Here is a 21,685-nt window from a genome sequence, read left to right on the forward strand (position 1 = left end):
AAACCTTAATGATTAGTTCCTCCCGAAGTCATGTTTAAAACTTCACTTCTTTATGTTATTTAACACCCCAAAAATAAAACTGCTACAAAATGTTTTTCGCAGCGATGCCATAGAAGAATTGTTTTCAGTAAAGATTATTTAAATAACTATTCCTTTCTGACCTTTTCCTTTTCTGAGGAAACTCTTGATCCCTGATCGTGTATCTCATGATGTTTTGCAGACTGATGGCAGATGGAGGAGGAGGTGAAACTGTGCTTAGTGAACGGGTTTAAGAGGGAAATGTGATGATGTTTTGTGTTATACATGTTTCTGGTCACTAGATGGCGCTAGTGCACAGGCGATCAGTGATTTATGGCGATCTCTTGATTTACATGAAACACAGTTTACTTGATTCTTCTCCGCTCAAACTTTTCCCGACCACAAAAACAAAGTTGAAACACACCAGCAGCACAACAGCCATTGTTTATATAGCGAATGATCTAACCCTTACCCTATCACAGAAGGCTCTTTTTAGACTTAAAGGTAAGAAAGAAATGGCTCTTATAAAAACCATCAGGTAAATGTGTTTTTTGGGACCAAAATAATGAACCCTTCATAGCACCTTTTTCAAACTGTCAAGAACATGAAGATGTGTGGTGTCTGTATTTGTCTCACCTGCTGCTCTTTTTAAATGATGCTTGCTGGTCTCTTCAGGTCAACACAAGACGCAGTTCACCTCTCAACCCCACAGCGCTGAATACAGCTGTCATCACAGAACCTGCAATACATCCACTAATGTAAAGACTCAATCACTTCATACACTCATTTCAGTCAAGACATCACTCATGATAAACAAAGAGGATAAGTGAACTTAACTTAAACTTAATGATCAGATGATGGAAACTGAATCCACTGATACCCTGTAGATAGTCGAGAGAATAAAAGAAATCAACACATGACATCAACATACATGTGCATATACTCATGTTCTCCTCCAGCTGTGAGACAATCACAGAGAAACACACAGACAGAACAACACTGAACATTCATCATATTCTATGCCAATGATGATATTAGCTCCATCAGAAGATGACATGTGCACTTACTGTAGTCATTATCCAAGCATGAAATCAAAACTAAAGTAACTAAACACTTTCTTAAACACTGAATCAGCCCACAAAAGTATTTTACAGTACTTAAAATAATGATTTAAAACAACACATTGTGTAAATGATTAAGATCTTTAATATGTTGTTTTCTTTCATTAATCACATGACTGCAGAAGTGTATTTGCTGTAGATATTTACTCAACGTTCCAGTGCAAACTGAAGCCTATAAATGATCAGCAAATAAAGATTATAAAATCTTAATTAATTACTGTAGAATAGGCTAGACGTGCTCTTATTTGATGCCACCAGCAGGTGACGCCACTGAGAGTCTTCGGCCGGATTCACAAGACATTCTTTTTCGAATATAAGAAAAAAGTTAGGAATGTTTTGTATTCCCGAAAGAAACCTTTCAAGAGAGTTCTGACGTTTTTTTTCTCAAGATTTATTTACCTACCCTACGTCATTTTGTTCTTATGAAAAAGAAAGTTGATCTCAAACAAATACTTGAGAACCTCTTAATAAGGAACATTCTTACGAAGCTCCTTTATTTTATGAACAATCTTATATTTTGTCTTGAGAACAGTTTCGTGAAAACAAGAATGGAAAAAAATAAAAGCATCACACAACATAAGGATGATCAAAATGTTTTGCCTGATCAACACAAATCTTCGTGTGAAAAAATCAGAACAGATTTTTAAACACCGGGACTCAGCACTATATACAGTGAGGCGTGACGAACAAAACCAATCACATCTAAAACTGACAGACCTGTGAAGAAACCTAAAAAAAGACCGACAGGGATTAATAGAGACTAAACTGAATGTTTGAGCTGTTTTACCTGCAGATGTTCAAATATTACAGTACCATTGATCTGTCTAAAGATTCACATATTATCAATAACGTTTATACAATTATTTAAAGATTAGCTCAGCTCTACAATCACAGTGCTTCTGAGAAAAAGCGTTTAATTGTGTGATTTACATTTAGTCATTTGGCAGACTTACAGTGCACTTATTACAGGGACAATCCCCCTGGAGCAACATGGAGTAAAGTGTCTTGCTCAAGGACACACTGGTGGTGGCTGCTGGGATCGAACCAGCAACCTTTGATTTACCAGTTCAGTGGTTTAACCCACTAGACCACCATCTCAAAGATGATTTGTACACGTGTGTCCGTGAACAACAGGCTTTAAGATGATTTGAGGAAATATCCGTAAGAACCAATAGAGGGCAGAATATTACAACACATCTCTGATGTAATCAACTTAACATTATCGTTACATATTATGAATAATAAAAATAATAATAGTTAAAGTGATAATGATATTAATAATATAACAAAAATAGAATAATAATAGTGATCATGATGATAATAATAATTATAACAATGATAATAATGAAAATGATAATAGCAATAATATTAATGGTAATGAAAATAACTTTGACAATAATAATAATAATTATTAATAATAATAATGCTTTATACATTATGAGCACTATATTCTTATATTCTAAAATAGTTCAATAGGTCAATTCTGTGATGGCATTTCTCAATTTAACAAAAGTGTTTTTGTCTATTAGTTACATGCAGATAAAACATCACTGAATCATTCGGAAAAAGCACATGTTTTAAAAGAATTAATTTCTTCCCCACAGGTTGACTTTAGAGAACTTTTAAACACAAGACACCGAGAAAAGTTAGCGTGTTGTTTTAATCACTGAACTTGAGTCGTTTTTTAAGACTGTAAGAGCAAACCGAGTTTTTAATGACTATGACCTCTGAACACATGTACGGGGGGGGGGTGGTTCTGGGACCACTGGTTGGAGGTTGTTGTGGATGTGAATGGAAAAAAAGCCGAGGGGACCAGGAAAGCGGAATGTGTGTCCAGTGTGTGATGTGATTGTTAGCAGAAATGTGTCAGCTCCAGCCCAGCACCCAGAGTCCCGGCGGCCTGGAGAGTTGTGAGGGAGGTGAGAGGTGTTGGGGGACGACGCTGTTCAGCTCTTTTCTGAAGAGACGAGATATCTTATCGCTCTATAGAGAAAGCAGCATCCAGTCAGAGGAGGTGGACTCAGCCGGCATGCTGACATGTGTGGCCATGTCAAATTCAAAGACGTTGAAAGTTAAAAGCAACAAACCAACAAAACCTTTTCTTTACATGTAGATTACTGGTACTCTTTAAACTGCAGAACAACAAACATGTTGATAACTCGCTCAAAAGAAAGTCAAGAAAGATTTGTGTAACAGCAGAAACCGAATAATCTCTGTGGCAACAACAAGAGCACTTGAACGATGTGTTATTCTGATATTTTTCATGCTATAGTGTCTCATCTGTGTTTGCATTACAGCCTCTAGCACATGTGAAATAATCTTCTACGTGTGTGAGAAAATGAAAGATGTGCATGAACAACACTTCTGTTGATCTGACACACTTAACTGCAATAAATGTACAGTTTACATCCAGTCTTGGGTAGTTACTCTGAAAAAGTAATTAATTACTAGCTACTCATTACATATTCAATAGTGTTATTAGATTACTGTACAAATTATTCTGTCCAAAAAGTGTTTAGTTACGTATTACTAATTACTTTCTATATCCAACATCGACCATGATTTGTTAAGTGATTCAAGGATAGACATGAAACGGCTTATTGAATTCATTCAAATAATATTATTAACTGACCAAAGTATTACAAATGTGAGAATTATACATTAAAGCAAGACTTTGAATTGTGATGTCAATTACACTATTGCACAGCATATGTTTCACAAAGTATTTAGTTTAATTACATCAAAAGTAACTGTAATTAAATTACAGAAAACATATGAGTAATCCCTTACTTTACTTTTTCAAGGGAAAAGTAATTAAATTACAGTAACTTATTAATTAGTAACTAGTTACACCCAACACTTTTTACATCACACACAAGATGCTTCGTGTGTGTGTGTGTGTGTGTGTGTGAGTGTGTACGCGCGCGCACGTGCGTGTGTCCGTGCTGGCTAAACAGTTTCTGTTCTGACCTCTAACATATTTAAGTTTTACATGCGTGTGTTTTCTGAGTTTCTGCTGCTCGTTTCTGCACTCACACACATTAACTGTGATTGTATTCCCTCTCTATCTCTTCTTATTTCTCGTGTATTTCACTCTTTTTTAAACATGTATATATCTGAGCTAAATTAAGTCATGTGTATTGAAGACTAAATGGGTTAAATCTGAAGTGTGGAAATTCTCCTTAAATAAATAAATCACAAAAATAAATAAATAATCACATCGATTTTCTATCGTCACAAAAAAAAAACATTTGATGAATATAACAACAGTATCACAAGGTAACTAAAGTTATCAGTTGCTCATGTGCACTGATGACCGACTTTAAATCCGCACTGACTAGTTTTGTTTCATTCACATATAAACTCTGTGTTTTCGGTTAAGATTTCACAATATTAATATTACATTTATGATTATACAGCATAAAATACATGAAAAGATTTCAGCAAAAGATGTATTGCTTCGAATTATAGCGCGCCATTACATACCTATACACACAAAATGGCTACATTTTTAATTGATTAGGCCTAAATGATTTTGACAAGTTTAGTTTTTATTCGAGAAAATATTTTGTAAAACATTTGACTCGTTATTCTCGTCACCTCCCTCCTCTGAACACTTGATATGAATGAAACTCTGCGCGCGCACAAATGTCACACTGACTGAAGAATCACAAGAAAATATATCATCAATAAAACTATATGTCGAAAACTAATAGGATACATTACTCTTAAAAATAAAGATTGCATAATATTAAAAAATAATACAAATACTTATATCTTTATCAATAGTAATAGTAATAAATTACCACAGATTCAACAACATCATAAAAGGTAAACACTTTTAAATACGTTTAAAATCATCACCTTTATTTACGTTTATAATCTGTTTTTTAAGTTGTTTTAACATTTTTAAATTTCAGAGTTTGAAAAACTTTTCGGGGCATTTAAATTACAGTGTAGAGTGATACTAAAGTCCTCGAAAAGAGACGGACTTTAATTTATTCAGACGACAAAAATATATTCATAGGAAGAATATAATGTGACGATAGAAGGGCATTAGGTGGAAAACATCGAGTCAAATTGACTCAGAATTAAGATTCAGACTCACCTGCATTATTGACAAATAAGCGAGTAGTTTTTTTATTTGTATTATTATAATATTGCAGAATTAAGCAAACTTGTTTTGTAAAATGGTCTTGTTAAGCAATATTCAGTTTATACCAATACTCTTTAAAAAGCGAGTTTGCGACGTGCAAGGAATGTTAAAAACTTTATTTCTTGCACATACATACACATCTATTATCGATGATCTTCGAAACACTTAAATACATATCACGGCATAATTTCGGTGATATAATTTTAACCACTAATGATAATAATTTGTAATTAATTTATTAATAATATGGTTCTTATTTGTTATTATTGTATGTTGTGTAAAGGCTTACTGCGCGTTTTAGGGGAAATGCTTCAAGCTTTTACAAAGTACGAAAGGGTTTTTGCGACAGTCTAACGGTGCAGATTTATTCATCATACTGAGAGGCTTTGTGTTTGTAAAGAAATCGGATTCTTGCTCCTCTTTGTGAATAAAATCATGTTCCAACCTATTAGCCCAGTGACGTGATCGTAGATTGCAGTTGTTTTAAGATGGCTTCTCATCACCACAAATCAATGTTGTGCTAAATTATTTATTGAATTTACAAACCGCAGTTGAAATTTATTACAGGATCATTGGTCCGTGATCCTTTAGAATGGCGATACGGAAGGACTCTGATAACCCGCTGCTGTCTCTTCTATATTTAGATCCTGAGTTCAGCAAATTTACTCGTGTAAGGGTGTCCATTAACATCTGACTGGATTACTGTCCTCAAGAGGGATTATTTGATCTCTAGATATATTCCAAATCTACATTGAGAATTTGTGGCGGTAAACAACACGATTAAAGTTCAGACATGCACACAAACGACATTATTTGTGTCGTTTAACTATATTACGGTTTCACTCATAACCTTTTACACAATTTATATCTGAAAAAACGAGCATCACTTCAGTTACGCGACATTATTCGTTTGTAGAAGAGTTTTTAGGCCCAGATATGAAAAACAACAGCAGTTCAGATAATCGCTGTCTAATTCATTTGCTGTTTAAACCTTTAATAACTGCACTTTACATTCATCAATATTAGCATTAAGATGAAATTCAAATTCAATGTGTCGAGGTCAACAGCTACTGTCACAACAACTGTAAATCTCACACGTGTCTTCGCATTACTAAATCACAACACAACTCAAACATGAGATGCAAGTCACAATAAAATCACTCTTATATTCCTCAATTATAGAACTTGAATTGACAAGAAAATGACACAAATGTGTTAAGTTCAATAGGTGTGTGTGCGTGTGTGTTTGTGTCCGCTGTAAAAACAATATTCTTCATTAAAGAATAGGCCTATAGTGAAAACTTTATTTTCATTTACAAACACAAATAATCTGGACTGAGAACAAAGCTGCAAAATGCACAAATCTTTAAGAATGTATTTGCTATATTTATTTAACACGAGACGAATTTCTAAGTGAATTTGGATGTTCGTTCAGTTCCGCAAAACATTTTAAACACACATCTTTATAAGGATGAGTGGCTGGGTGGTGCTGTGGGGGGGGTGATATACAGGGGGGGTACAAGGGGGTGCAGCTATGCTGTGGGAGGATCGAAATTATCACGGCACCGCTTGTCCACAAACTACAGACGGGCTTCCGTTTTCAAGACTAACGTAGAGTTTGACCATTAGAGAAAGAGAGAGAGAGAGAGAGAGAGAGAGAGAGGAAGAGAGAAGAGAGAGAGACACGGGGAGGGTGGGGGTAATCGTGCCGTTTTCCTCGAGGAATTTTAGACTAGTAAGAGGAGAATAAGGGCTGCTATGTGAGCGTGACGTGACATTCGTGCAGAATCTCGTGTTTGCTCGCTTCTGTGGATGAAGATTTCAGGATAAACTCATGGATTCACACAGCTGCACTCCGCGAGCTACAGGCTGGGAATATATTGCACATCGCCATTAAAGCCTCAATATTTGGATAAGACACGAGCTCTCGGATCACTTCACACATTTTGCTGTCAAACTCTCTTTCTCTCATCAGAATTAAAGGTAATGTTGTTCTCATCAGTCTGATTCGTCAAATCCATGTTAATCCGGTGCTTTTAGGCCACGCGCGTTTGATTCACTACAGCACCCACACACTGACACACAAATGATACTACACACGTGTAAAATACAGATATGTGTCTATATACACGTGTGTAAAATACAGATGAAACTACAGATGTGTGTTTTCACATGAGATGAACAATTATGCTTTGTTGTAGCTATTATTGCATATTGTAGTGGACTATTATTCTGATCTCCATAAACTTTCCATAAAGATCCGTAAAACAGTACAATAAAATAAGAAGCAATATGATTGTGTTTTGTTGTGTTTTGTAGTCTATAGGAACTTGTGTAACACGTCTAATCATGTGTTTTAGTGTGTTTCATGATTGGTCAAACAGACATTTTTCACTTAAACTACTCTTGGAGTTGTCCATATTTTAAACAACCATGGACGAACAAAACCAGTATTTTTTTAGATTAAGCATGCATGTGTAGATATAAGTCTATGCATTTGTTCTATGTGAGAGATCGCAAGCGCGTGCGTTTAAAGAAAAATGTCAAGTTATGTGAAAACCTATTTTTCCAAATCAACACTAAAATGTAGGCCTGTCTGGTACTACTACGCCCATATGAGTGCGTTATTTCATATCAAAAACTATTCTGCACTTAAACAGAGAAAACATGGAATATAACAGAAATGTTTGTGTATGAATCTTGAAGAATTATGTTTTTTTTTCTCACGGTTGACGTATTTTTAAGGCTCTTCTGACATGGCGGACAGTGAAGACTCGTTTCGTCTCCAAAATTCTCCCACTGACACCGATCCAAAAGATCTACAAAACGACGGCAAATCAGATAAACAGAATGCAGCCTCCAGCAAATCTCCGTCATCACAGACAACATACATTCAACAGGTAACATCCACTGTATAAACTCGTGTGTGTGTTCATGCTACATGAGACACTTAATTCTTCATTTAGTGCCATTCTGAGACCCGCCAGACAAACAATGACAATCCACGATTGATGTAAGAGAAGATTCATCATTTAATATTATCTTAAACATTCATAAAACACATGTGTGCATGTTCTTTGATTAATGCAAAAAATCACAAACTATAATTAGCGCAACAAATAGGGAAATTTTAAAAGAAGCTATTTCATTCCTGTTCAGTTGGATGTATTTCCCCTCATTCAGACACATTTTAAGCAATAAGAGAACGTGTAGTGCAGGTATTATCGCTGAGGATTGATCAAGTTTGTGAATTTTGTGCTGAAGTTACTTTCAGTGTGTGATGTCTAATGCTTTAAACAGATGTTTCGTTTCGTTCATTTTCCTCTGCGTGTGCTTTTGAAAGGGAATGGAGGGGATAAAAGTTTACCTGCACGAGCGTGAGTTGTGGGCAAAGTTTCATGAAGTCGGGACAGAAATGATCATAACTAAAGCAGGAAGGTAAGTAACAACATTTTCATTTTCACTACATCTACAAACTACAACTACGGGATGAATGGCACTTGTTATTGTGTAACACACAAACACACACACACACACAGTGTGAAGGAATTTCAATGCTTTAAAAATTCTTCCCATTTTCATTGATATTACATATAAAATTCTCCCTGTCCTATAGAATTATTTCATGCAATAAATTATTTAAAAGTATCGTTTTGTAAATGTAGTTGTTTTTTCGTTTAATAAAATTTACACACACGATTGTATTGTTGAGAAGATAAATATTTAAAAAACTTTTATATAAAAACTTTTTTAATACATTTTGGCCCAGAATTGTGCTATTATTGCAATACATTTGATTAAACAATTAATTTAGTTATAAGCGATTTCTGATGGTTTTATTATCAATAGATATATGCTTATTTATTTATCTGTCTTCTTACTCGGTGGTTTTAGCTGTAGTTGCAGTGGACATATTCATCCAATTTTAATATTTAATTCATGTATTTTACAATGTGTTGAATCCTGTCATCTAACACCACTTGAACATTTTGACTGCCCTTCTTTCTAATCATACAGTTTAATAGTTTCGTGCTCTAACATAGTTCTACTGTAGGTTATTCTTCTCTGACTGCTAAAACGATTGTTAACTGTTGAAATGTGTTCTTATATTTATCTTGAAAAGATTCAAACGGCCTCTCACAGAAATAAATGCGGTTCTGGAGGAGCTGCAAGAAGTCAAATAAGCGAAAACCCGTTTATTTCAGCTGCACGAATGTCTCAGTGACTCTGTTGCAGTTGTTGGATTTTATTATAACTGTGATGTTTTGCCTTCGAGCCTTCGAAAAATGCGCTGTTTAATCTATGACATTCTTGGCTGATCATTGTGATTTGATGTCGTTTCATTTTCATTTGAATATAAATTTCAACTCGTTGCTTTTGTAGTTCAATACAGGCCTGCACGTGGCCTTTCATACCTGTGTGTTAGAAAAACTACTGATATACGGTATTTTGCTATTCTATATTAATGCGGTGCTTTAATGGTGGTATTATAATGTTTATAAAGAAAGATTTCGTTAGGACCAGTCATGGCTCATGAGTACAGTATCGATCATAACACACAGATGATGGAATAATGTGACGCTGAAACATCGACGCAGAATTACTGTGCCGCTGGTTTTCTCTCGTGCAAATATTCACGTATGCCGTCCACATAAACTTACATATAAACACACATGTTTAACCTTTGTAAGCATTTTTGGTGCTGTAATTGTTTGCCACTTCTCTCTACAGGAGAATGTTCCCGAGCTTTAAAGTGAAGGTCACCGGGTTGAACCCGAAAACTAAATACATTCTGCTGATGGATGTCGTGCCAGCGGACGACCATCGCTATAAATTCGCCGATAACAAATGGTTCGTGAGACCACAAAAACTTCATTAATGGTCAAATTTATTAACACAGAAAGTCGTTTTAATTTCACTGATGGACTTTGGGTGAGTTTTGAAACTTTTAAAGGTTTGGCTTTCTTTCTTTCTTTGGCGTCTGATCCACAAGAATTGGTGTGTGTTTGTTACGTTTGGTTGCATTATTAAATTAAACTCACGCATTACTCATATCTGAAGATTATGAAACAGATTCTACGATGTTCTTTTAAACAATCCAGTCCTTTAGTTCGTAACCCTGCGGGACATTTGAAGGGTTTAAGCTGTTTTAACACATTGTTTCTAAAAAGTCCTTTCTCGTGTAATAATAAAATATATAACTCACCATAAAATGCCTGTTCATTTTTAATATAGAGTTCTCGCCCCGCTGCACAGAATAAAACACATATCATATCAGATTCAGATGAACGTTAATAGTTCAAATGTTTTTACCTTCTAATGAGCAACAATTTCAGCAACAGTCACTCTACAAAACACAGTGATTAATTATATAAACTTTGTTTTTAAGGTCAAATGTAAATAGACCAATTTCAATAATACTTCTAACAGTTTAGTGGAAAATGGAATTGAATCCACATTTTATCTTCCTCTGTTCTGCAGCAAGACCTGCTGGATATTATCAACGTTTAACTTGACAAAACAAAACAATATTTTTTCTTATAATCAGCTAACTTTTTGCTAAAGATATGCTGTTAATTATTTTCTGTCCAAATAAATGATGAAAATCCAAAATAATTTAATTAATTGAATACATTTTTGTTATACAATTTTCCAATCCTTTTTACCTTCATAATCCCATTTTATAATGAATTCATTTTTGGGCCTGGCAAATTTACAACTTCTATCAGAATAGATGTGTGAAACATTTGAGATGCTGGTCACATATTCCTGATATTTTAAAAAGCTGAAGGTCAAATATGTTGAATTCTGAAGTGGATCATTTGGTTGTAGTCTTTATCAGAAGGGACAGATGATGTGAAACTAACCACTTTTAAAAGACACACTGCAGCAAAGCAGGAAAACACTTCATTTGCTCAACTATGTTCAGGGCGCAAAATATCATAAGTTGAACTAAAATTGTCCTTATAAATTAAAACAACTATTTAACTACTAGATCAAGAACACACATGTATATAGGATAAAGCAAACTGAATGCGTTTGTGTCTGTGATTGTGTCTACACAAAAGATAAACGTGTGTTTTGTATCTTCAGGTCTGTGACAGGTAAAGCAGAACCAGCGATGCCCGGACGACTGTACGTCCATCCCGACTCTCCGGCCACCGGCGCTCACTGGATGAGACAACTGGTGTCTTTCCAGAAGCTGAAACTGACTAACAACCACCTGGATCCCTTCGGCCATGTGAGTGAAGACCATGTTCATTCTTTTTCCTGAAAACAAAAAGAATCCTTTCAAATCATCACGGAACCACATCCACATCTTTGTCTAGATTGTATTTCTGTGAATGAGCAGACATCTGTGAGGTGTTACTGACAAACAGCAGAACCGCGTAATAAGAAAACACCTCTAATGACATCAAAACCAACAGTAGAGATCCTCAGTGAACACACTTAATTCACATCATAAACTCTGTGTTTGTTAACACTCAGTGAGCACGCTAATGTTTCATTATAATAAAGTCTTGCTGGATAATACGCCTGCAGCGGGTCAATGTCAAGGATCTCGCTCGGTCTGTGAGGGACTAGCTCAAGTCTTGTCGAGAGAAACCCTTGATAATAAAGCCGAGCCGCCCGCGTCCTCTGAGGCCACAGCAGATTCATCTCGTCTTCATATTTTGATGCTTTGAAACACGCTCAGCAAACGCTCTGTTAGTGTTTCGATGTGAAGTTGATGGAGCTTGATTTCTCTGCCAAACCTCTGCTGGTAGAATGAAACTGGAGCCCGGCTGGAATGTGAGCCCTGTTGTAAATTTCTGGCCAGAATGCATTTTTGATTGGTTGCAGTGGTTCTTGGCGTGCCCCCCTCTTGTGCTGAAAGAGCACCCTGGGATTTATAAATGAAGCACAGCTTCTCCACCAAAATAACAATCCACTGCCTTGTTGTTCCAGGTGCTTGAAATAAATTCAGACTTATTTATAATGACTGGTCTCAGAAAGGGAAGCGAACATGCAATGCTAGAAACTATAATTAAACCAGACCGTCCTTCAGACTTCTAGAATCTACACTGGAGTCACGAGATGAAGACCATGTCTGAGCAGAATTTTCCTCCGCTTCGCAAAGTGTGCACGTAGAGTAAAGGCAAACAAAGACTTTGGCTGCTTTGATCATTTTTTGTGTCATTACTCAATAGACACACGCACACACACATTGGGTGCTTCTTCCAGCCGTGTGGAGATATGTGAGTGAAAGCGGCAGAGTTTGGATAACTGCGTTCACACTGTTTATATTGAATGACAGTGTGAGATGAGTGATGGACAGAGGTATACAAAGGCTGTTCATCTGCAGCGTTTCACAATCTCTGTGATGTCAGGAACATGAAAGAGCCGGGGGGCAGCAATCGGTGATCTCTCACTATCATTAAACACTATCATAGCACGCCCGGGGAAAGTGGAGCAACAGGCACCCACCAATACTGATCTCCTGCTGGGTGGTCCCCACACAACCCGCTGAAAAACACCCGTCTCTCCTCACAGAAATATTCACATCACGTTTGATCTAATCACATCACAGAATTATTCAATCATACATATTAAAAATGTATTAATAATGAATAACGTTTATGTGTGTAATATAAGCACTGTTAAAGCAGCGGGCAGGAAAAACTGGTGTTCTGCTTTCATGTCTCTGTTAAAACATGAACAGTTGAGAGGAACTGAAGTCAAGTCACTGATCAAAGCAGAAACTCTGCTGCTGTTTGGAGACACATGTGAGACCAAAATGAGATTGTGTGGAGGAACACACCTGGCAAGAGCAAAGTCCATTAAGGCGCTTTGACTTGAAAAGCTGTGGGGGACAAAATGAGAAATTTAGATTCTTTTTATTTAGACTACTGCATACAGAGAGAAAGAACTAGCCGAACAAGTTTGGATTCATTAAAACTGTGCCAGTTTAAAGAGATAAAAAAATATACAGACATGGTGTATGAGAGCAAATCCATAGATCATCACATAAAAAACTCTTTAGAAGTTATACATCACTGACAGCACTTTATATCAAGCTTTATTTATTTCTTCATATATCATTCAAAATAACTGATTTATATAAAAAGTTTACATCTTAGAGCCATGTAAAAATTCATTTAATTGTTTTACTTGCATAAAAGAAGGATTTCAGTTTACATGTTTATTTGTCTTGCAGATTATTCTGAATTCAATGCATAAATATCAGCCGAGGATTCACATCGTGAAGGCGGATGAAAATAACGGCTTTGGGTCTAAAAACACGGCTTTCTGCACGCACGTGTTCCCAGAAACTGCGTTTATTGCTGTCACGTCTTACCAAAATCATAAGGTAAGTTTGATTATATTTCATATTAATGCTGATGTGTTTATTTGAATAAAATTAAGTAAACTAGACTGAGTAATTGAGGTGAGTGACAGGAATCAGTATAAATTTAGGTTAATCTGCAGTCCAAATATAAACACATAAAATCAATAAAAGATTTACTCGATGGTAAATGAACAATTTCACAAGGACATCTATCTGATGGAAAGTGCTGTTTAACAGCTTATTGTATGACAGTTATTAATTTCTAATTTTTAATAAGGGCAGTATTGTAACATGTTATTTTTGCAATTCTTGATAGAGAATGATTATTTTCAGTATTCTGTTTGTCCGGGTAGAAAAGTTAAACACACAGTGAACATTCGTGACTGGCTGTGAAAAGTCATGTTTTATGATTGTCTGTTTTCTACATAAAATCATCCTACATAATGTAAAAAAAAGATTATGTGAAAATATAATAATATCTTTAATATTGACGGAGTAAGTTCATGTCAAAGATTAAAATCATAGTGGATAAAATCAAACTTTGATACTCGTTGTCTCCAACCAGAATAACTTTAATCTGGATTTCACAGACAGGGTTTCACAGTTGGTGAGCTGTTTTGTCAAACAATAATGTATAAACTCAATAGTTTAACACTAGAAAATAATGACAAAAAATTTGATTTATTATTATTAGTGTAATATTTGACTAATATAAAAAGTCATTTAACATTTAATTTTTGGCCGCATGACCACAATTATGACAAAAACTGGAACGGAAAATATCTCTTGAAAAAACACCGTCACTAATGCCTATTTATTCATTATACGCATCATTTTAGCCTTACACCTAAAACGTTTTTTACATAAAACCGCAACGGGCAAAAAAATTGTGAAAGATAAATACAGCCAAAGCGGTTACACATATTAAAACTTAAATTATTATTTTAAATAATATCTTACTATATTAAATATTATATACATAAGGGTTAGTAAATATATAACATTAATAGGTTTTATTTCGTTTGTTGTTAGTTTGTGTGACTTGCCAAAATTCTTGCATACCGTCAAACATTCTAAAAGAAAATGACACACGCAAACATTAAAACTGAATACTACAAAATGTAGAAGCAGGTACAGACAAGAGAACAGAGCGATATGATGGAGCATTGTTCATCTCAGACTCTAAAGTCAAATGTCCAGTCGTGTTCGGCTCTTCTGAATATTTGTTTGATAACAGATTTGACGGGAAACGGCTCAGAAGTGAATAAACATGTAACAGAGTTTTAGGTTCAGTGTATTTGTGTTGTATCGTATCGATGATGAGAGCGGACGCGGAAACATTTACTTTCTCTTCACTGTTTCAATTTATGTCAATATTGTGTATTTTCAATTCTGTATGTTTGATTTCTCGTTTTTATAAACTAATGTAAGAAGACACGTTTTCTTAATCATTACTTTTATTAGCTTAAAAACTGAAACACATGAATTGAATTAAAAATAAAAGCATGAGGAGAAATCGATTGAGTTCATTCGCCTGCAGCTAAAAGGAAGAATCACGTGCACATGAACTTACCGCTAAATTCAACAAAATAATTTTACAAACTTTAACGTAAGAAAGCCACGACAGTTTGCCGTCATTTACTATTTGACGCTTAAATATTATAATGATAAAACCTCATACTACGATATTACATACACGTACGAGAGAAAAACAACTAAGAACTGTTACAAAATAAGAAAAAGAGAGTTCATACAAGAGAAAGAAACATATGACGTGTCTGTTTTTATGTTTTTGGCTCTTGTGTTTATTGATGCGCCGTAAAACAGTCAAGTTTCTTTATTAGCGATTGTGAGACAGTTTACAAAAGACCGAATGCTGAAATCTGCCTGCAATCAATTACATTATTGGACAAGAACCACGAAAACCTGCTTGATAAAGAAGTTAAATGAGAGCAGATTGATTGCGTGCATGTTGTGGGTGTACATGATTGACTTCCATTCGTTAACATAAGAACACACATCGCGGCTCCAGATACTGAAAGAGCTTCTCAAATATGACATTACTTTGTGAAATTATTTTTAAAAATGACTTTAAATTGACAGTAACAAATGGAGTCAATTTGTGTTTATGACAGCTGGAAGATCACGTTCACCACAACAGCCCAAATCTGCCAGACGGAGTTCAAGAATAAACCTTAATAAGAGTCTAGAAACATTTGTAAAGACACTGACATTCATATTCACAGGGCATAAACCTTAGTTATTTATATTTGCCATTCAAAAGATTTTATGATGTAACTAAAACAAAAGAGAAAAGAGCCTAAATCCAAGACTGCAGGATTGTGTTAACACTTACATTTGTGAACTGATGATGATGATCAAGATCAGACCTTCTGCAGGATTACCGTCTTTTAAACCCATGACACAAGTTCTATCTCTCCATCAGCTGCTGATCATCTGTCAATACTCACACACAGAAAAACACATTGATATAACATTCATTGATAAAAACTCATCTGAAGTGACTTTATTCACCGTTACAGTGTTTTTCAAGACGACTTTTCATATTCCAATGCAATCCATGAACACATTACTGCTAAAGGCTAAACTACTGGTATTTGAAGCGTGTCTGTGTGCTTTTGACAGATTACCCAGTTGAAGATTGAGAACAATCCGTTTGCTAAGGGCTTCCGTGGAAGTGATGACATGGAGCTACATCGCATGTCAAGAATGCAAAGGTAAGTACAAACCTGTGAGGAAAAATCTTAACAGCTGATGTTGGTATCTTCAAGATACCGGCGCTGTAAATGTGATCACATGACTGACAGGAGCCAGGGTCAGCCGGAGGGGTCAGCGCTCAGATTAGCTCTCCGACTATCACTAAACACAGATAGAAAACAGAAGAAAGAAGTGCCGTGACCCTATACCAACAGGCATCTTATTTTCTCCAGATGACTGCCGCGTAATGTGTGGAAAAACACATTTTCAAAGCAGAAAATCTGGTTTTAGGGCTCACAACCGCCAGCACAGGCGTTGTCCACTCTGAAATGACAGAACTCCTGATAGATGAGGAAAAAATGGCAAGGCATTTTCCATGCCTGTCGCTCGACTCCGTCTGTTGTTACTTTTAAATGAGCAGAGAAGGAATTGACTAATGTCTCTCGTAAGAGCCTCTCGGGATCAACATTCAATTGAGTTTCCAGATATAATGACCCGAAGACTTTTTAAGCCTGTGTGATATTTTGGAAGCTCTTTTCTTCATTTGGCAGACTGTACTCGCAGTTATTCATTTAGCAGACATGTTTGTCTCAAGTAACTCAAGACACGGATCATTAAAAGCTTTTGTGCAGATTTATTAGAATCGCTGTCAATTAAAACATTCTTAAAAATAAAGATGCTTCACCATGCCATAGAAGATCCACGAAAGCTTTCTGGTTGATGAAAGGTTCTCGGTTTTAGATGGGAGGTTCTGTTCAAACTAAGGTTGGAAAGAAATGGTTCTTCTATGGCATTGTTGCGAGCACTTTTGTTTTGAAGAGCATATGTCTCTGTTGATGTGAGAAGATGAATGAGCTCTGCTTTGAGTTAGGTTTGGACTGAAGTACGCTGAAGTCCATGTGAAGCGCTTCCATTGTTTAATGAGTTCATTCTAACCGAGAGCGGTTAGTTTCTAGATCTCTGAGTGAGAGACGGTGTGCAAATGAATGTTGAGTAAATCCCTCTTTCTTCTTCTCTAAAGCACAAAGGAATATCCGGTGGTCCCTCGCAGTACCGTCCGTCAGCGAGTGGGCAGCTGTCAGAGTCCGTTCAGCGGAGATGTTCAGAGTCTTTCAACCCCGAGCGCCATGAGCTCTCAGTACAGCTGTGAGAACGGAGTCACGAGTACATCTCAAGATCTGCTGCCGCCGTCCAGCTCTTATCCACTGCCTCATGAACACGGACCAGATTATCATCACTGCGTCAAGAGAAAAGGTCTGTACCGTTATTATATTTACACACAGTGACTTATGGTGCATTCAAGTTTTTTATCAGTACACTATGTGGACAGGAGTATTGGGACGCCCCCTCTATTGAAGCAACACTTAAGAACTTCAGCTCACGGGTTCCTCCATGTGGTTGATAGGCACAATACTCTGTCACTAGTGTCATAATGCGGTCGCTGTATAAGCTTCCATGTGGGCAGCACAATACACCAGAGTTTATTTAATAAACTGGTGGAACTGGCGGATGCAGAAACGTTGTTTGGAAACCATATCGCACTCTACCGCAGGCCGGGGATGGGCTGAGCTGTGTGTGCCGCCCCAACACAAGAGTGTGCTTGTAGCTGCTATGAGACTGCTCAGGTAGAATTTGTCCGAGTCATTCTACCACTGATATCATTTTAGAGACGTTATTTTTTCCACTGGGTACAGTACCTAGTGCCTGGTAGTTTTTTTAGTACCACCGTGGTTGAGGTTCCAAGCGTACTGTACCGATACCAAAATGTGACGTGTTTACACTCAGATCACTGATTGGGCAGACAGAATCATTACCAGAGTCATTTGATTTGCAACACATGAATACACATTTTAGAACGTTACAGTATATTGGTATTTCGTTATATGCTTCAGGACAGTAAACTAGAAATCGAGACCCTAAGCGCAATGCTAAATTAGCTTACCCTCGTGCGGCATCGAGCAAACCGTGATCATTGCCTGCTCTTTCCTGTAAGATTTTCCAAACTCTTTGGTATTTGAGCAGTATATTTGGTCATCCCCCATCGACATGCTCCATTACTCCTGTGTTGTGCCTATGTTTATGACGTGTTCACAAAGATGCTAGGGCAGTAGAGGCGGCGCAACTTTGACGATAAGTTTATAATCCCCACCAATTTTGAAGCGCTACTAAACTGCTGTGGAAAAGCGAAACGAGCCGAAGTGAAGTGAGCTGTACCGAGCCGAGTCATACTGAACCTGACGGTCCCATGCGGTGGAAAAGCGCCAATAGTGTTGCTTTAAAAACATGTTTATCTATTTCAGTCATTCCAATCAAATACTAATGATACACCAAGTTGTTTCTTCTAAGGGTATTTTGGGGTTGTTCAAGTCATTGATGGGTTTCTGTCCTTAAGATCTGAGCTGCATGTTCCTCCACACTACAATCATTTCTTTTTCAATCTTGATTTGTGCATTGTCATAGAAAAGGGCTCCATCCAAACTGCTGCTTGTAAAATTACAAACACACATTTCTCCAGAATATCATCATAAGCCGTATCGTTCAGATTTGTGCTCACTGAAATCACTCAAGTACTAAAATGTGTTCATTAGAAGAGAGCGTCCCAATACACTGCTGAAGCAACTCTCTACCGGTCGAGCTACAGGAAATGTGTTAATGATGACCATCTGTGTGTTGCCATTTCATTCATTTCTATACATCACTGTGTGTGTGTGCAGTTGAAGACGGCTGTCACGCAGGAGATCACTCGTACAAGAAAACCTATGTGGAAAGTTCATCCAGCGAGGACGACCACTACTATCGGCCAGTGAGTTACCCTCAGCCCCTGGGTCTTTCCGGCGCCCCCTACAGGACAGAGTCCGGTCCGAGGCAGGCCTGCATGTACGCCAGCGCTTCTCAAGTCACTGAGCCGCCGCCGAGCCTGGAAGACATCAGCTGTAACACTTGGGCGGGAGTGTCACCGTATGGCAGCTGCTCAGTGTCGGCCGTCCAGCAGATGGAGCGGCTGCCCTACCAGCACTTCTCGGCTCATTTTAACTCGGGGCCCCTGGTGTCCAGATTAAGCGGCGTGGCGGGTCACGCCTCTCCGCAGCTGGCCGACACTCACGCTATGTACCAGGGTCCCGTCCCCCATCAGCCTCTGGGGCGTCAGTGCAGCCCGAGCACCGGGATTCAGTCTCCGAGCACCAGCCTGCAGGGAAACGAGTATCTGTACGCTCACGGAATCCCTCGCACCCTTTCGCCGCATCAATATCACGCCGTCCACAGCGTCAGCATCATGCCCGACTGGAACGAGGGAAGCTAACTGGATCTGGATCCCTCCAGCGTCTGTCCTGTGTGTTTATATGTCTGAACACTCTCAGCTCTTCTCCAGAGTCTCTGTATGAGAACAACTGAAGCACACACTTACGATGCCACCACTTACTGACTTCTAACAGAAGAGGACGATGTTATCATGGGAAGGAAAGAAAGACTGTGTGAGATGCTTTTCTCATTGGTGATTGATGATTTGTAGGTGATGACGTTTTAGGATCTTCTGACTGATTGTTCTGCTTTCTAGAAGTCAATGAAACTTTCACAAACCACAGGAGAGCAATTTATCTGGTGATTCATTCATGCACTTACTATTTTATGTTCAGGGAAACGCAACAAGTTTATTTTTGTACTCAATCTCTTTATGCCTCTGTATGACCAGTGGATTCATGACACTGAAAAATCAGTCAAAGGAAATAAGTGTAAACAGCAAATACACGATACGTTCATCCAGACTGCTGATGTGATAGTGTTACTCTATAAGCTAGTTCTCATAAACACACCGTCACATCATCAATACATCCAAGAGAGTCTGTTGCTGCGTCCCAATTCACATACTTTCCATCCTAAATAGTATTTGAATGTAGAATGAGTATGTCCCTAATCGTAGTGTGTTGAAAAGAGTATTCCAAAGATTCCCGGATGATCTACTTACGGTAGAAAATTGAAGTGCAGAATAATACACTCTGACGGCGGATATTACCCATGACTCACTGTGAGTAGGCGGAGTTTAGTGACGCTCCACTGCATTAATAAATTATAAAACAAAATGACTAAATATAACTATAGTGTAAACATTACATATGAAACCATGAATGAATAAATACTTATAGCTGTATTTCAATGTGACAGCTAATGGGCACAATGATTCTTGTGTGTGTCCCAGTGTGTGCAGATTGTTTTGTTACATACCAATACATTTCCATAACAAAAACACTACATACTTTTAGGTGAATTGGGACGCAGCGTCTGTCTCAGAACACACACACACACACACACACACACACACACACACAGGAAGAGTTTCATCTCTGGTCACACAAACACAATCTCTGTTAGTTCTCACAGTTGACAGGGATGTCATGTAGAAGACGTTGTGTAGATTTCATCATTAAAACATGCTTTCAGACAGTCAAGAGTGTGCATACAGTGTGTGCATATTTACACAGAGTTTTATAAATCCCAATATGTGTGTGTGTGTGTGTGTGTGGTTATTTACACAACGTTTATACATTAGGTCTCTGAACACAGACGCTAAATCTCAACAAAAAAAAACATATGGAAATGATTCTTTTTCAACACTCACAGTCACCAGATTTCTCATGTTAATAGTATTTATTTTCCTTGTATTATAAAGTATCTTCTCTTATTCTGCCTTATTTTGTCATTTTTTTGTTTGACTTTTTCATTTTTGTCCTTACAATTTAATTTGAGCTACATTTTAGCAGGCAAGCTTTCCATTTTTAACTAAAAAGTAAGTCTGGTTTGAAATTCTTGATTTTTTCTGTCAAAAACTATGATCGCAAGATGAAGAAATGTACATAGAAAACAGAATAAATGTAAAAGATCCTTCCTTGAATTGTGAGTTTATTTAAAGAAATGTTGCTGACCGTAATAAAGCCAAAGTCTGATGGAGATGATCCTTGACTCATTTAGATTTCACTCCACACGTCACCAGCTGAAGAGATTTAAAGACTGAATGTCATCAGAACGAAACAAACTTCATCTTAAAGGTCAACATTAGTCTCTTTATATACGTGAGGAGTCAATGATGTTGAATGCAGTTCATGTAGCAGATCCAGATGATGATGATAAATGTAAATCATGTGAGAAAATAGAGAAATCATTCAGTCTGTGAACATTCTGCAGGACACGCACATACACACGCACACACACACGTGCACACACACGCGCACACACACACGCGCACACACACGCGCGCACACAGGCGCGCACACACACGCACATACACACGCACACACGCACACACACGCGCACACACACACGCACACACACACGCACACACACACACGC

The 21,685-nt window shown here is 37.3% G+C and overlaps 1 protein-coding gene across 1 annotated transcript; it reads left to right on the forward strand.

Moving 5' to 3' along the window:
- Positions 1-6,961: 6,961 nt before the first annotated feature.
- Positions 6,962-21,220, forward strand: tbx5a (T-box transcription factor 5a). Its single transcript, XM_056747338.1, has 9 exons — positions 6,962-7,278; positions 8,041-8,195; positions 8,639-8,733; positions 10,027-10,146; positions 11,389-11,536; positions 13,493-13,645; positions 16,271-16,362; positions 17,364-17,596; positions 19,057-21,220. Exons 2-9 carry the CDS (start codon positions 8,052-8,054, stop codon positions 19,641-19,643), a joined length of 1,572 nt encoding a protein of 523 aa, XP_056603316.1. The 5' UTR covers positions 6,962-7,278; positions 8,041-8,051; the 3' UTR covers positions 19,644-21,220.
- Positions 21,221-21,685: the final 465 nt, after the last annotated feature.

This window comes from Triplophysa dalaica, chromosome 4 (assembly GCF_015846415.1).
Source record: "Triplophysa dalaica isolate WHDGS20190420 chromosome 4, ASM1584641v1, whole genome shotgun sequence".
In the NCBI taxonomy this organism is placed as follows: Eukaryota; Metazoa; Chordata; class Actinopteri; order Cypriniformes; family Nemacheilidae; genus Triplophysa; species Triplophysa dalaica.

Bases quoted from the DNA above. Each gene is read 5' to 3' on its own strand.
- tbx5a (XM_056747338.1), top strand. From the start codon at position 8,052: ATGGCGGACAGTGAAGACTCGTTTCGTCTCCAAAATTCTCCCACTGAC. The intron at 8,734-10,026 runs GTAAGTAACAAC...TTCTCTCTACAG, and splicing joins ATCATAACTAAAGCAGGAAG to GAGAATGTTCCCGAGCTTTA. The intron at 10,147-11,388 runs GTTCGTGAGACC...TTGTATCTTCAG, and splicing joins AAATTCGCCGATAACAAATG to GTCTGTGACAGGTAAAGCAG.